Below are 15,104 nucleotides of genomic sequence, written 5' to 3'. Positions count from 1 at the left end.
TTTTTCTGTCTGTGTCTGCAAAACAGTTCCTTAACCCAGAAGGTTAGATCATGGGCTGTCATGGGCACAAATATATATATGCAAGTACACTGCTTGGCATGTCCTACATCCCTCCACACCCAGAATGCTTGGAGCTGTGTAAAAGCCATCCCCCGCCCATGTCGAGACAGCTGCTCTGTTTGCATGCTGAAATGTTGATGATTGGCTGGGATATTATTTCAGTGCATAAAAGAGGCTAAGCTGTCATTTTGGACAGAAAATGGAGTATAAGCAGCCTGCTTTCCCTCCTTTGATCCCCTACATCACATATGTTTTCGTGCTTAAGCAGATGCCTTTAATACATACAAGTGACATTGTAATCTTGATAAGCGTGCAAGTGTAATCTCAGCTGCACTGCAGACATCTGTCCACCCTATTATTCCAAGATTTTTTTAACTAACCCTGTGACTGAACTATCAGGATACACGCTAAGAACATATTGGATGGAAATTAGCAGATAAATGGAGGGCATTTGGTGAGCTTAAGGCTATATTCACACAAATGTGGGTAGACTTTAAAACAGTGTTTACGTGTTGACAGTTTCCTGTCTACATCACCGTTTATACATCATTTACTGAATATTTATTGTCCACAGAAAGAGCTTAAGTCTCTTCATCGTCCTTCCACTTTAGATTAATGGTGGTTGTAAACAGGGAAGTGATGGATTAACACCACCATCTGCCAAGGAATGCAGTCAGATGTATCGACTCTTTTGACAAACATGCCACTTGATTTCAGGGTAAGCTCTGTTCTGTGACTTCAGAGTATCTGTGCAACTACAATATGTGTTACAATCACATAACACAGCTGCTGTTACTGATACGTCTTTCTGCTTCTGTTGATAAATGTGCAAGTATGAAATAATGCTTTCACTGAACGTAATAAATGCTACCAACACCAGTGGTAATTCCTCAGCAGTCGACTTCTTCATATTGCTGCAAAGTGGATCCTGGTTTGCATATTTGTGGAAGGTTTATCATGTTACAATCAAGGCCTCCTAGGTAGTACTACTTGTATGGGGTGTTCATGCACAGCAGGACCTGTCAGGGTGAGTCTGTCTGTGTTAGCCTTGTTTAACAGCTCTTACTTGAAAGATAATTTATCATCATCTGCCTTCCCCATGTGGCATATGTCAGGTCTCTTCAGCAGTTTCTTGAACACTGATGTAGGAAAGAAACACAGGCAGACAATCATAATACGTCTGTACGCTGTTATTTAAAAAGCTATGGTTTTGTTGTTGGTCGTGCATATATGGACAAATGCCACACGCTGTCCTTCAGTTTTACAAGCCTGCAGTTATCCTTTTCTGCAACCTCATAAAGATTTTTTTGTTGTAGACACAGAAATAGCACTGCAGTATCAACAAGGAACGCTTTAAAATTGTTTGAAATCTTATATCAGTGTATAAAAAAATAAACATATGATTAATAGATGTCTACTGATGTCATGCTCCTCAGCAAAAGTTCCCTTGTATACTGCTGACTCAAGCTGGCTCATAAATGCTGCTTCCTTCCTGTGCTCGTTCTTGTTGCTAGCACCCAGCGGCATTCATTCAAAAAGACTGGAGTCATCACTCAAGGGTGTGAATGTGTGAGTTCTTGGACTTCTGTTCTTGTGACAAGCTTGACTATTTTATGTCTTCATAAGAATACTTCAGGATTTCAGCTCAAGGTTTTTCAGGTTAATGTTGTAATTAGAATGAGATTCAGGCATGTCTCGACAAATGGAAGCCTGCCTACCTTTTCATATGTTCTGCTGTTGGTAAATGGCTGCCATCTTATAAGTTTGCTTCTCAGTGAAGTATGTGAGTTCAGACTTTTTGTCCAGAATGTGTGTGTGAAGTTTGCATGTTCTTTCCGTGCATGCATGGGTTCTCTCCGGGCACTCCGGCTTCCTTCCACAGACCAAAAACATGCTCATTGGTGACTCTAAAAATTAAATTCTAAAAATTGTCCTTAGGTATGAGTGTGAGTGTGAATGGTTGTCTGTTTCTATATGTTGCCCTGCAATCGACTGGCGACCGGTTCAGGTTGTACCCCGCCTCTCACCCGTTGACAGTTGGGATAGGCTCCAGCCCCCCCCCCCCCCCCCAACCCCAAAAGGGATAGTCGCTATAGAAGATGAATTAATGAATGAATTTCAGTAACGTGTAGAAATAGGTTGGTTTTGTTTGCTTTGTTTGCTCAATGATGTAGGATACATAGTTTATATGTTCATAAGAGTCTTGTACTTGAGGTTTAGGACATGAATGTTGCCAATGGACTGTCCTGCTTAAGATGTAAGTACACATGCGTGCGTGTGTGTGTGTGTGTGTGTGTGTGTGTGCGTGTGCGTGTGTACTTGTGTATGTCAGGTCACAGCCTGATTAGCACAGCAGGGTGTAGCAGGCATGTCCAGCTGCTCTATCTAAAAGCGTGCCATGATACACAGCAAGGCCTCCAGTGAATGATCCACCAGCAAAGAGAAAGAGGCTGCTCTGAAAATTATCTATCTATTATTTTATGAGTCCATCAGCAGCCACTGACAGACACGAAGTCAGACAACATTCTGGTTGTGTGATTTCCTTGTTTGAAGCCATGGAATTAATGCAACAGGTTCTACAAGTTAGCAACGATCAACTGTTTGTTATTTTTAGTATTGACGAGGTCATTTGTACTTGCACAATCCCATTGCTGCTGTATTTGTCCCATGTGTCACTGAACTCTATCTTCTCTCACCTCCAGTCCCCACAGATCTGTTCCCGGAAACATCCCTGGTGCCGTCCCTGACCGCAATATCATCGGCGCGAGCCAGCTCCATCTCTCAGAAGCCCAGGAGGCGCAGCGTAAGCGACAGCGCTGCCAGGCCCCGGCCGTTGCGCTCAGCCCCCAGGCCAGGCCCCAGCAGAGGCAGCATGGAGGTGGGCATGCGCGTGGTGCGTGGCCTGGACTGGAAATGGGGAAACCAGGATGATGGCGAGGGCCACGTGGGCACCGTGGTGGAGATCGGGCGTCAGGGCAGCACTACCACGCCAGACAAGACAGTGGTGGTGCAGTGGGACAGCGGCACACGAACCAACTACCGCACTGGCTACCAGGGTTCCTATGACCTGCTGCTTTATGATAACGCTCAGATTGGTAAGCACACATGACAAAGGTCAAATTCAAACATTAGACCAGCTAGAGCTGAAGAAGTCGTTCGTTTCTCTCTCAGCTGCTTTTGTTGAAAAGCCATTTCCATGTGTTTGTCTTCAGTATTTTTGCCTGCTTGTCATTGCTGTGGCTCAGGCAGCTTTCACAAAACTCTTTTTGAGTCAGCATGATACAGTAAAGACCGTCTCTCATCGTCACACATCCAGCTCTATTTTGGACTTGAATGACACACACATTAATGCAGGAGTCATTAGCATTTTGCTCCATTTAATGCAACATTTTTCTGCCTCAAAAGCTTGCCCTTCAATTAATGGAGCGAATGAAGAGGAGAAGAGATGAGGAGCTAAGGGGTGGGGGTATTTTTGTCATGCTGTTTGTGCCTCAATTCTTCCGCATCTCATAATATTAGCCATTGTGATAAGTTACAATGGTAAGGACATGACACGTGCCTTGAATGCTTCAGGTCAGGTCAGACATCTATGGAGGACGTGACATATTCCTCAGAGCCTCTTTGCAACAAGATACAATAGAAATAGAAACCTCAGGCATGTTGAATTTCTAACCCCGCTCACTTTCCTTCAACCGCCTCTCCCTCCCCTCCAGGTGTGCGCCACTCAAACATCATCTGTGACAGCTGCAAGAAACATGGCATCATGGGAATGCGATGGAAGTGCAAGGTGTGCTTCGACTATGACTTGTGCACCCAGTGTTACATGAACAACAAGCATGACCTGAGCCACGCTTTTGAGCGTTACGAGACGGCGCACTCCCAGCCGTGAGTACTGCGCTGCCACCTCCTCAGCACAAGTGATCCTCATTTAAATTCTGATTATGGTGTCGTCTCTTACAATGTCTCTGCTGAACTAACTTGCTCTTTTCAAGTCCAGTTCCGCTCATAGGAGGTAAGACCTTCAGTGGTGTTGTTTCCGCTGATTAACTTTCCTTAATCTGGTGTCTGACTGCGCAGATCTACTGGTGCAGGCAGGGCTACTGGTAAACTAGTTGCCTGGCCGTGGTGAGGATCTGCTCTCAGATACCTGGTCAGATATTATCAGGGTTTATTTCCAAAAGACGGCATTTTTCAAGTTAATGGCTAGCATACAGCTACCTATACTCTAGCGTTGACCCACCTTTTCAATTTAAAAAAAATTCTGTATCTGAAGACATCCATGCCACAGTAAATCACTCCCTACAGCCCACTAATTTAAAAACTGCTTTGACTATTGTAATGCTGCACCAGTGCTGAGTACGACCAAAGGGGAGCACACAGGACTAGTAGGAGATTTTGAAGCCTTCTCACTGGCTACCTGTTACTTTTTATGTTGATTTTTAAATTCTTACAGTAGTTTGTAAGGCACTACATGGCCACGCTATCTCTCATATGACCTGGTTTGGTTTATGAACCAGGAAGGCCTGCTATATGCTCTGGTTCTTCTCTTTTAGCTGTTCTACCAAGCAGAGCAAAACATTTGGTCATGCTGCCTTCAGTCATTACGCTCCAAGCCACTGGAACAGCCTTTCAAAGGATCAGAGAGGAGCTGAAAATATTGATATTTTTCTATGTAAACTAAAAACCCTTCTATTTAGTCTGGCTTTTACGTACCTTTTATAATTCAATGGCTTTACTGTCTATATTATATTATCTATATTATTTTATTTAGTATCATTATTATCCATCCATTTCTTTATTTTCATCCTATTCAGTACATTTTTTTGAGGGTGGGGTGGGGGTGGTGGTGGTTGTTTGTTGGTTTGGTTTGCATTAGCCTCTAAATCCATTTTTAACATCCTACATTTTGCTAATTGCTTTTAAACCTCTTTGATTAGTTTGGAAGGTGCTCTATAAGTAAAGTTTGATTGATGGATCGATTGATTGATCGACTGGTAAATAATGTTTCATATTACACAAGCAGCTCTTAAAATGCCACATTTTTGCCGTGCTGGTTGTTTGTGTGTGTTGAGTCGGCTCAGGCTAACCACACTTGGCCTTGCTGTGGATAGATGTTTCGTGAGCTGATTCCAAGTGTCCTATGTATCCAGCATGAGTTCTCCCTTCAGAATCCACTCTTCTGCATCAGTTCACAGTAAAGCTTCAAATTGCTTCAGGCACTGTCTGAATGTCAGCTGGATGGCCTGTTCTCATTTTAACGAGGTGATATGTATGACCCAGATTTCCTCTATAGTTTAGCCTGGTCCGGGTCCAGCACCGTTCCATTTATTTTCCTGTGCCTGCTGTCCAAGTGAATGGTGCAAACATGGCTGAGAATCAGGACTTGTTACTCTTTATCTTTGATGTGGTCATGTCTTAAAGTTAAGGTGTGATAAGAAGGTTCAAGAGTTCAGTTCCTAGTGGTTGTATCAAAAACAGGTTGACCATTTTGACTCTGATGGACTTGGAGCTGGACACCACTTTCTTTGAGTTTCTGCTGCTAGAGTTCTCTCAATCAAAACAACAAAAAAAGAGTTTGAGTTTGAAATAGCATGAAGTAGCATGGGATCATGGGAGTTATTGTCTTCCTTGTTAAACAACCAACATTGCTGATGAAAATGAATAATATGCTCCATCATGAGCGAGCAATACAAACAATGGTAAGCAAGGCCAGGTAGCTACTTCACCATTTCCTTCCTCATTCTCTGAAGTAGCATCTGGTGTTTCCTGCGTTTCCCACGGAGTCACAGCAACTAGAGGCAAGTAGATCTATCTGTGGACACACAGTACTGCATGATACACCCTCGAAACGGTTAGGTTTAGAAACCAAAACTACTTGGTTTGGTTTAGGAAAAGATCTCAGAGGGCATGTGGTGTAGTAAAGTGTGTGTTGTGGAGTTGTGCGGCACTCCAGATAGACCCTTCTTGCTAGGGGAGGTAACAAAGGGGACGTGATGCCATTGACAGGAAACTGAATGAAACTTGTACTGTACTGTAATCACTGCACCTTGAAAAAAATTACAGATTTCTCTGTTGTTGAACATCATTGGTAACATTTGGGATAACGTAAGTGCACAACTCAACCAAGTATATAACATAGGTCCTGCCATTTTTAGGCATTTTAATGTAGAAATGTTACCGTTATACATTTAAGTGAAACCTGGCCTCTGCCAGTGAGTCAGAATAGTGCAGTAATCAAATAGCATTGTGACACTACTTGGAATCTCATTTCCTCTCCCACCTCAGTTTCTCTTCAGAGGTATTGATTTGTCATTGAAGCCCAAATGCTGTTTGGCTCAGCAGTGTCCTTCGTAAAAGTGTTTGTGACCCTCCAAACAGGCCACTGCCTTCCATCTGTGGATACTGAACAAATAACATGTCCTCACTGACATCTCATTTGTAATATTATTGAACTGGGGGAAAATGTTTTTCAGACACATTAATAAGTATAATGATGTCTGATCGTTTACAGTACAGTACACAGTTTCAGTTTTAAGATGAAGATGTGTTTAATCACTGTTGATATGGGTTGGAACAGATACAGTCTAATATATATAGCAACCTGCCTTTGTGGATAAATTTGTCAAATACTGCTAACACTGCATTGACATAATTAATCTGAGTTATTTAAAGGTTGTTTGCAGTCCCAAGCAACTGTGATCTGTAGCATCTGAGTGAGACAAAGCTAAATCCGGAAAACTAAAAATAAGTCAAATGAGACACTTTTATTGTAGTATTTCCATTTAAATGTGTCATACAGCCAAAAGTGTCCAGTCCTGCAGTAAGATTTTGCTGTAGTTTTTACTCTTATACTGTAGGGATCTTCTTTTACGGTTTAAGTGTGAGGCCACAATGGAAGAACAAGTAAAATGTGGATTAACTCGCAAATTTTTTGGTAAGCACAGGTTGATTGAGATGAATCACCTTTTGTAAGTAGTTTAAATTCTGTGAATCTGTCATACAGATAAAGAAGCAGCATAAGACACACAGGTTGAGATTTGAAAGACTATGGGAGGATGACTTGAAATTCAGTGCTTCAGTTTTATTCTATTGTTTTCAATGTGGTGGCTGTCGTGGCTTGGACTCAGCAGGTACAGTCCACTGATCTTTGGGTTAGCGATTCAATCCCCGACTCCTCCTGTCCACATTTTGAAGTGTTCTTGGCCAAGATGGTCATGCCAACGCCTTGCACGTGAGTGTGAATGAGTGAATTAGAGGCCAATTGTAATGCGATTTGTCATTTAAGGTAGAAAAGCCTGTATAAGTGCAGTCCGTCTACCATTCAAAGGGATGAATTTCGCCATTCAGAACACTGCCATCTCTGTAATTAGTTCCACTAATCTGAGTGATATTGAGAAAATGGATCTTGGAGCTGGAGCTGGAGTTTGTGTGCAGCACTTCTGAATGGATCGACGTCACTGATAACACACTGGGCCTGTCTCCATAATGCCTCTCAGGGAGATTATTTTAATGCAGTCTGAAACATGAATGGTATATTGATGTTCATAAGAGGCATAAAACACTGAGACTCAGCTCAAGTCAGCCAGCCATGCTGTGAATGAAATCTTAACGACTGGCCCAACTTCTCTATGGAGTATTTATGATTTCATAGACAGTGCTTAGGGTGTTGGTTTGGTGTTCATCATTGACCAAGTGAACAAGTTCCATATTTGGTTGATGACAGCAGTGTTGTGAAATCATTATGATTTGGCATATATGATGAAGCGTTACATGTTTTGCCCCACTCAATATTCCAATCACGCCTCTAATTTGTCCAGTCCATGTCCTATTTGCATTTTTACACCCCCTGGAGGTGAAATTCTAATGAAATTTCAGCTTTGAGAAAACATGTTTCGCTCAAGTGTTACATTAGTGAACACTTTTACACTGGTGTTGAAATTTATGAAATTGAGTCCTAACTGCAAATATGAAAGAATAGTTTGTGATTATTCTTTATGTCTTGTGTAGGTGCATACAATTTTTCATAACAAAGACTTTTATTAGGATATTACTTTCCAGATAGTGAATGTTAAGCTAACAAGTGAACATCTGAAGATTACATGTAAACAAATCAAAAAAGAGATTTTGATCAGTATAATTCACAATAAGCTGCTCATCACATGAACATGAAATGATCCATTCACAAAACTGAGTCTTTGCCTTCTCTCTTCATCCTTTTATCAAAGTCTTTGCATAATCTCAGTGAAAATGGAGTTCTGATTGTTTCTCGGCAGCGGGACAGAGTGTACATCTGGGAGAACATCACATGAAAGTCATCTCTTTCTCGTCAGATGAATGAAATAGAGGAGCACTCTACAGTTTGTGCTGCCAAACACACAGTACTTCTTTATTTCCAGACCACACTGACCCATATTTTACTGACAGCATTTCAGAAGACTAATTTATTATCTGGCAGTCATGGGACACAGTTGATATTTGCCTGGAAAGGCATATTTAGCTTGGTTTCATTATGAGTTGGACTTCTTGTTGTGCCAGCAGTGATTTATATGAGGAGACTTGGGTCAGGGCTCAGCATAGTTAAGAAGGACTCCTTTCATGTGGCCCAAACATGTGTGAGGGTTTAAAGACAACTTAAGCAGGGTAGATCTATTTGTAGTTTATAGGCATACTGTAGGCAGTGTCCTGAGGGGACAATAGGAAGGTGTCCACACTATTAAATGCTGCAGTGTGCTGACACTCGAGCCGCACAATCACGAACGTGGTGTGAGACCTGAGCCGGATTTACTGTACACGAGTGTTCCATTGTAATTATGACATCTTTAACTGGATTAGCATGCTAACAATCTCAGATGTGCAGATTAGCATATTAACATTTTCAACTTCCTCTCAGGTGTCAGGTAACAAGTGTTGGATATGGGGTAAATAAAGGTCCAATAATATGTGTGGCACACAACGCATTAAGCTGTGTGTACCTGTGTTACATCATGTGACTGCTTCCTGTTTTCCTTACTTTGAGTTTGATTAGATTAGATTACTTATGTAGTGTGATTGTTTTGATCCAGACGCTGCAACTACAGATAGCTGTCAGTGTTCTGAATGGCTCACAGTGTCCTGCATTTGGTTAAGACTTGTATGTTTAATGGTACATTGAGACATGTGTGTGCATGCTGACAGTGCTTAGGGCAGCATATGCACCTACCATATGTTTACGAGGAGTTTGTTGGTATGCAGCTGGTTAATCGGCTCTTCAACGCACAAACAACACACACGCAGTTCCTAGAAACCTGTCGGATCATCTGAATACCTAATCCTTCCTGTGCACATCAAGCTACACTGCTCCACCTGACCCCTCAATTCTCTACCCTGTAGTCATATTTAAGGCACATCCAAAACTGGCCAGCAGAGTTTTCCAATACTCTGCCTCCCAGCCAGAATAGCCTGGAATTTCTGCCTAAATTTGGTTCCAGTTTGCTAAGTGGATTTTCTGTGCTCATTTCTTGTCTGAAATGTTTTATGTGGGTCAGTTTTTGCACATCTTCCTCATTTCTGTCTTCCACAGTGTATTTGAAAAGGGTTTTGGTTCTTTGGTAGGCAAAGTGTGGACCAACCAAAGTTGTTGGTTAAAAAGATACATGATAAATTGCCATAGCATCTACAATTAGAAACTACTGATGAAAAACACAACACACTAGCATCTTGCTAGCTAGTGTGTGTAGCCCTTTCCTATTATGACTAGGCAAATAAATACACTTATCATAGCGTTGTTATTTATCTTACTGCGTGTATTTGTACCCCATAAAAACAGGCCTGTGACCCACTTTGGATCACAACCCTAAATTTGGAAAAGGCTTCTCTACATTAAACATAGTCTAGTCTGACCTGTATTTGTGTTTTCATAGTAGTAAAAGTACCACAGGCACATTACAGTAAGTACAGTAAAAGCAAAAAGGGCTGACATTGTAAACCAGAGCCATCTTTGAACTGAAAGCTCTGAGCCATCATGCCACCCACAGCTGGTGTCAGTACACACATTTATAGCCTCAGTGTATTTTTCTGACGGCCGCTACTTTTTATGTGGATTCTTATCTTCTTGTGAACTTGTTGTTGCGTTTGATTCCTGCAACATTCCACTGCCTTTATTTGAAACAGTAGAGCTAACCCTGGTCTGACCGTTGACCCAGCCGTCGTGTCAGAAGGTGTAGGTCACCTGTCCTCATCCTGTCTGGGAGCAGGGTGACATTTGGTCGAGCGGGATTAGAAATCTTGATCCCTTGAAAGAGCTGTTGTCTTTCTCAGAGAAGCTACACTGGTCAACAACACTGAGGTCATGAGTCTTTGTCGTGGAATAGGGAAGTCTGTCACTTTACATCCTCTTTACCATTGAACTTATTTTAGTTTCAGGTCTTTCCTCGGTGTGAACTATCTTTCCCGTCAGTACCGTTCTTGGTAGCTTTTCATTCAGGCCATCAAGTCTTAAGTCTGCTTTGTCCCATCAGGAAATTGGCACAGCTTGCTACATTCTCCGCATAACACTTAATACTATGAGTTAAAGAAGTCTGTTACTATAACCAGCATTGTGTTGGTTAGCCTTATCACAATTGTACCATTTATATCCCTTTATATCTTGACTTCCTTGAGAAGCTCAGCACAGCAACACAAGCAGTTTAGTGCATTGAAGCAAAACAGAAAATTTGTTTGTACCAAACTCTGTAATGTATTTACAGCATTTCCTCTTGTATCTCCATTGTATATTTGAATACAAGCATTTATACATGCAAACGCCTACATGCTCTATGCTTTGCCCTGAGGTGGCCTGCTTTCTGATAGCTCTACTGTCCAGGGATTAGGCACAAAGCTCTGTGCTCACACCATTCTCAGAACAGACCTGTTCAAGCTCAGTCCCCCACTGAGATTTACTGTTAGTTGGCTCTAAGAGCCAAATGTACTGCTGTTTCCTGCTGTTGTACCCAGGAACTTGAAAAATCTGACTTGCGACGGGGAATGAAGATAGCCACGGTTAACTTTAAGCAGAATGCCAGTGCTGGAGAGACCGGTGGGAGCCGCAAAGCCTCTATGACGCTCCCTGAGGACGACAGCTCTCTTTTCCTTTTGATCACGCTGGATTTTATATGAGTTTGAATCTGTCCAAAAAGTTGTTGGGTTTAAATGGAAGCTGGATTTTGATCTCATCAAGAAAGTATGGGAATAGGCAGCTCCTTTGCACCAAGATCTGATCAAATCTTTACTATAAGGTAAGGATTGTGAGCATGTGACTGTCTCACCTGAGTGTCTGAATCTGTCATTGCAGCTTGAGGTTGTTGGTCACTGTGTTAGATAGTAGAGTGTTGACACTGTGGTTGGTGGCTATGCAAAGGTAACCTGTACGTGTTCTTTGAGTATAAATGTTCACAATGCTGAAATCCTATCAGAAAAAAAAGACATTCTCTGACAGTAAGTGGTGTCCTGCGAATCTCATGACCACTTGTGTAAGAATTACGACAGAATAGACAAACTAACGACCCCAACTCCAAAAATGATGGAGTTGGGGGGGTTGCAGGATGAACGTACTGTATCACGGGGTGACATGAACACAAGAGGAAAAGAACAAGACTAATAGACACAGTGCAGGTTTCAGAACGTATAAAAGTGATGTGTTGTTGTGTATGGAAGCTTCTCAAAATTAAATCTCCACAAGGTGCATTTTAGTCAATCTATTAATGGACTTTTTGTGCATCTGTTACTGGAATTTGTGACAACAGCATTCAGTTGATTTGACATTTGATTCTTTCCACATGTGTATGGGTTGTGCAGCACATATAGCCTATTGTCCATTAGCAATCAAGGATTTTTTTCCATGATGATTGTTTTTTTTTAAGATTGTCATGATTAATTAATTAGCAATCAGTAATATGGCTGACAAATGTTTAATAATTAGCATTCATATTCATGCCCAGTTTATATTATAGTAAATGTATTTGCCTTTTTTGTGCATTACTGGCTTTATAATCAAGACAGGAAATGTTTTGTTGGGGTTTTAATATGCATACTGGGACAGTGTTAATATATATATTCCCTGCAGCGCTGTCTCAGATGGTCTGTAGAGCAGTTTGTTCATCTGTGTCTTCATGCTCTTATCACAGAGTGAGCTTGGCACCAAGGCAGAACCTCCCGAGGATCATCCTCAAAGGAATCTTCCAGGGGGTTAAAGTGGTTCGTGGACCTGACTGGGACTGGGGCAACCAAGACGGTGAGTGGTGTGTGTGTGTGTGTATGTGTGTGTGGGAAGGGAAGACTGTTCCCAACCACTAACTTGCCGCTGCCAACTCAGCAGGCCCCCTACCTTCTTGAGCCATGGAGCTGTACCTCTTCAAAGTGTTTCACCATCCAGAACCCATAATAACATTCTAACCTCACGTCTCATTAACCGGCGAAATGTCGTGTTAGTATGTGTCTGTGTGCACTTATATTGCTGGTGACTCATCTGAGTCTGTTCCACAGATGTGCCTGTCTGTGTGTGTCTCTGCAGAGTCCTTGTTCAGTAACATTTGTGTTCTTTGTTTTTCTTTTTCCAGCCCTGTGTAGTGACATAAACTGAAAGGCCCCTTCTCTTAAAACACAGTGTGTTGCAGGTGTTGAGAAAGTAGCTGATTGTGCTATGAATTGTGTTTTCGTGACTCCCATGAAAATCTGCAGTGTTACACACAGGGTGACAACAAGTCTACACTGTTGCTGCTTTGAAAAAATGGGCTCTTTCACACTCAAGCAGTCCATACTGGTTGATGGTTGAAATAGTTTAAATGGTAATTGAAAGCAATCTTTCACATCAGTGGGCTAAATTAAAGCCCTTGACCGTTCCCTTCAGGGAAAGAGGGAACGCTAATATTTCTCTGTGTTTCCTGGTCTGGGGTCATTATTGTCTCTGAGAATAGCAACGCTCCCTTTTCTGGGCTAGAGCGAATGAGTCAAAATGTCCTTTTGGTGTCTTTGAAATCAACGCCCTGGGGTTTGGTTAAGTCACTCATCAGGCTTAAATGGTGTAAGTGCATACAGGATGCTCTGAGCATGCTCAGAAACCCCCAGCCCACCATGTAGTCTTACGGGTCACTGGTTTAGTTGGTGTGGTTAGGCAGTGAGGCAGCTTGATGACTTTAATGGCTTAACAAGGGCTTTCTTACATCATAAAACCTGACGTAGAGATGTAAAACCATCTTATGATACAGCATACGCACTAATATCATGGCTCGGAAATGTTGCATTGTTTTGTGGTGATTGTTAGTTTTTACTTTGATGTTTTCTATATTTCAGTCAAGAGGGGGAATTGTGTTTTTGTCTGGTGTTTGATTCATGGAAAAACCATTCAGGACTGCACTGCTTCTTGAAAATGGAAGTGAATGACGTGCTTGTGTCCCAACAGAGAACATGTTTGTCACGCACCTCTGTGTCTGTCATCTCATTTGTCTCATGTGTTTACACTGTCAAATTTGACGATGGATGTTTACATACGTTCTCTGTTCATGCGTTGTTCTCCTGATCAAAACGCACCAAAATCCACTGTCTTCATCTAACGACTTCTCTTTCTGCAGTGAGCTGATTTTTCTTTCACTGACTTCGTCTCCCCTTCTCCCACACACTGATGCATTGTTGTTTCTTGCATATCCGTGTGTTTGTTTGTGTGCATTGATGTGTGTGTAGGCGGGGAGGGTAAGGTTGGGAAGGTAGTGGACATTCGCGGCTGGGACACAGAGTCTGGTCGCAGCGTGGCCAGTGTCACCTGGTCTAATGGCACCACCAATGTCTACCGAATGGGACACAAGGGCAAGGTAGACCTCAAATACGTGTCTGACGGCCAAGGGGGCTTCTATTACAAAGACCACCTACCAAAATTAGGTAAGACAGGCAGACTCCTGTTTCAATGTATGAATGCCTTAGACTTCTCACTTACTTGTATGTATATGTTTGGTGGTATTTTTCAAATGGTGTAAATATGACTGCAGGAAATTTTGATTATGTTTGCTTTGAAAATTCCTTGTAAGCCTCTGCTATCTGTTGATGTTAACGCCTGTCCATCCAGGAGAGCACGCAGAGCTGCAGCGCCAAGAGAGCGCTGATGGCCACTCCTTCCAGCAGGGAGACAAGGTCAAATGTCTCTTGGAGGTGGACATCCTGCGACAGATGCAGGAGGGCCACGGAGGATGGAACCCCAAAATGGCAGAGGTATTAGAGTCAGACACACAAATTAAACAAATCTAAACATATTAACAATAAACAGCTTTACGTAACTCCCTGTTGAGTTCCTCTGTAATATAGAAGTTACTTTGAACTGTTTGCACTGTGTGCATAGTATGTACTCTTGTTTAGGACAAACATGGCCTCACAGTCAAAACACGTGTGCCTCTTGAATAAGTCATTCAGAATATTTATATAAGTGGCTCAGATGGACGTTGGCATGAAACAGAGTGAAGGGAAACAGAGCATCCAACTCTCAAATCACAGCTGCTAAAGGGAACATTAAGGTCACAGCCATGCAGAGGGAGACACGGGGTGAAACGGCCTATTTGTGTTTGCAGTACATTTGCCGGATCGGGACTGTTCATAGAATCACTGACCGAGGAGATGTCAGAGTCCAGTACAGCAACAACATCCGCTGGACTTTCCACCCTGGGGCCCTCACCAAGGTACGGAGTTACTGTACTTAGTTAGTTGCATTATCATTATGTTTTCAGCTGATTTTAAGAGCCTAACAAATTAGATCACAATTTGTCTGTCCTTCTTTCCTTTAGGTGAACACTTTTGGAGTCGGCGAACTAGTGAGAGTATTGGAGGACATGGAGAGTGTGAAGAGACTGCAGGCTGGCCATGGAGAGTGGACAGACAGCATGACTCCTGTATGCTGATTTAACCTGATAATTCAAACTCCTCACAGTATTTTAGCATTAGTTATAACCGATGACCAATGCATCAGTGACTTGTGACTGAACTCGGACTTTGGCCTTTTGACTTGGAATGGCCAACCAGTAGTTTTCTGAAGAGAGAGACAAAATTTT

At 42.2% G+C, this 15,104-nt stretch overlaps 1 protein-coding gene across 5 annotated transcripts in view; it reads left to right on the top strand.

The window, feature by feature from the left end:
- Positions 1-15,104, top strand: part of mib2 (MIB E3 ubiquitin protein ligase 2) — a 43,712-nt gene that overhangs the window by 11,509 nt on the left and 17,099 nt on the right. For 4 of the 5 annotated variants that reach the window (XM_076740074.1, XM_076740073.1, XM_076740075.1 and 1 more), the window contains exons 2-8: positions 2,763-3,155; positions 3,774-3,945; positions 12,201-12,307; positions 13,753-13,947; positions 14,132-14,274; positions 14,628-14,735; positions 14,841-14,945. In XM_076740074.1, coding sequence (XP_076596189.1) covers positions 2,933-3,155; positions 3,774-3,945; positions 12,201-12,307; positions 13,753-13,947; positions 14,132-14,274; positions 14,628-14,735; positions 14,841-14,945 — 1,053 coding nt within the window. In that variant the 5' untranslated portion in view covers positions 2,763-2,932. Of the gene's footprint in view, positions 1-2,762; positions 3,156-3,773; positions 3,946-11,141; positions 11,313-12,200; positions 12,308-13,752; positions 13,948-14,131; positions 14,275-14,627; positions 14,736-14,840; positions 14,946-15,104 lie in introns of those variants that run through there. The other variant, XM_076740076.1, reaches the window with a different exon arrangement.

The sequence above is a fragment of the Chaetodon auriga genome, chromosome 10 (genome assembly GCF_051107435.1).
Source record: "Chaetodon auriga isolate fChaAug3 chromosome 10, fChaAug3.hap1, whole genome shotgun sequence".
In the NCBI taxonomy this organism is placed as follows: Eukaryota; Metazoa; Chordata; class Actinopteri; order Chaetodontiformes; family Chaetodontidae; genus Chaetodon; species Chaetodon auriga.
Note: the sequence above shows the minus strand (reverse complement) of the source record. Positions and strands in the feature narration are given on the sequence as shown.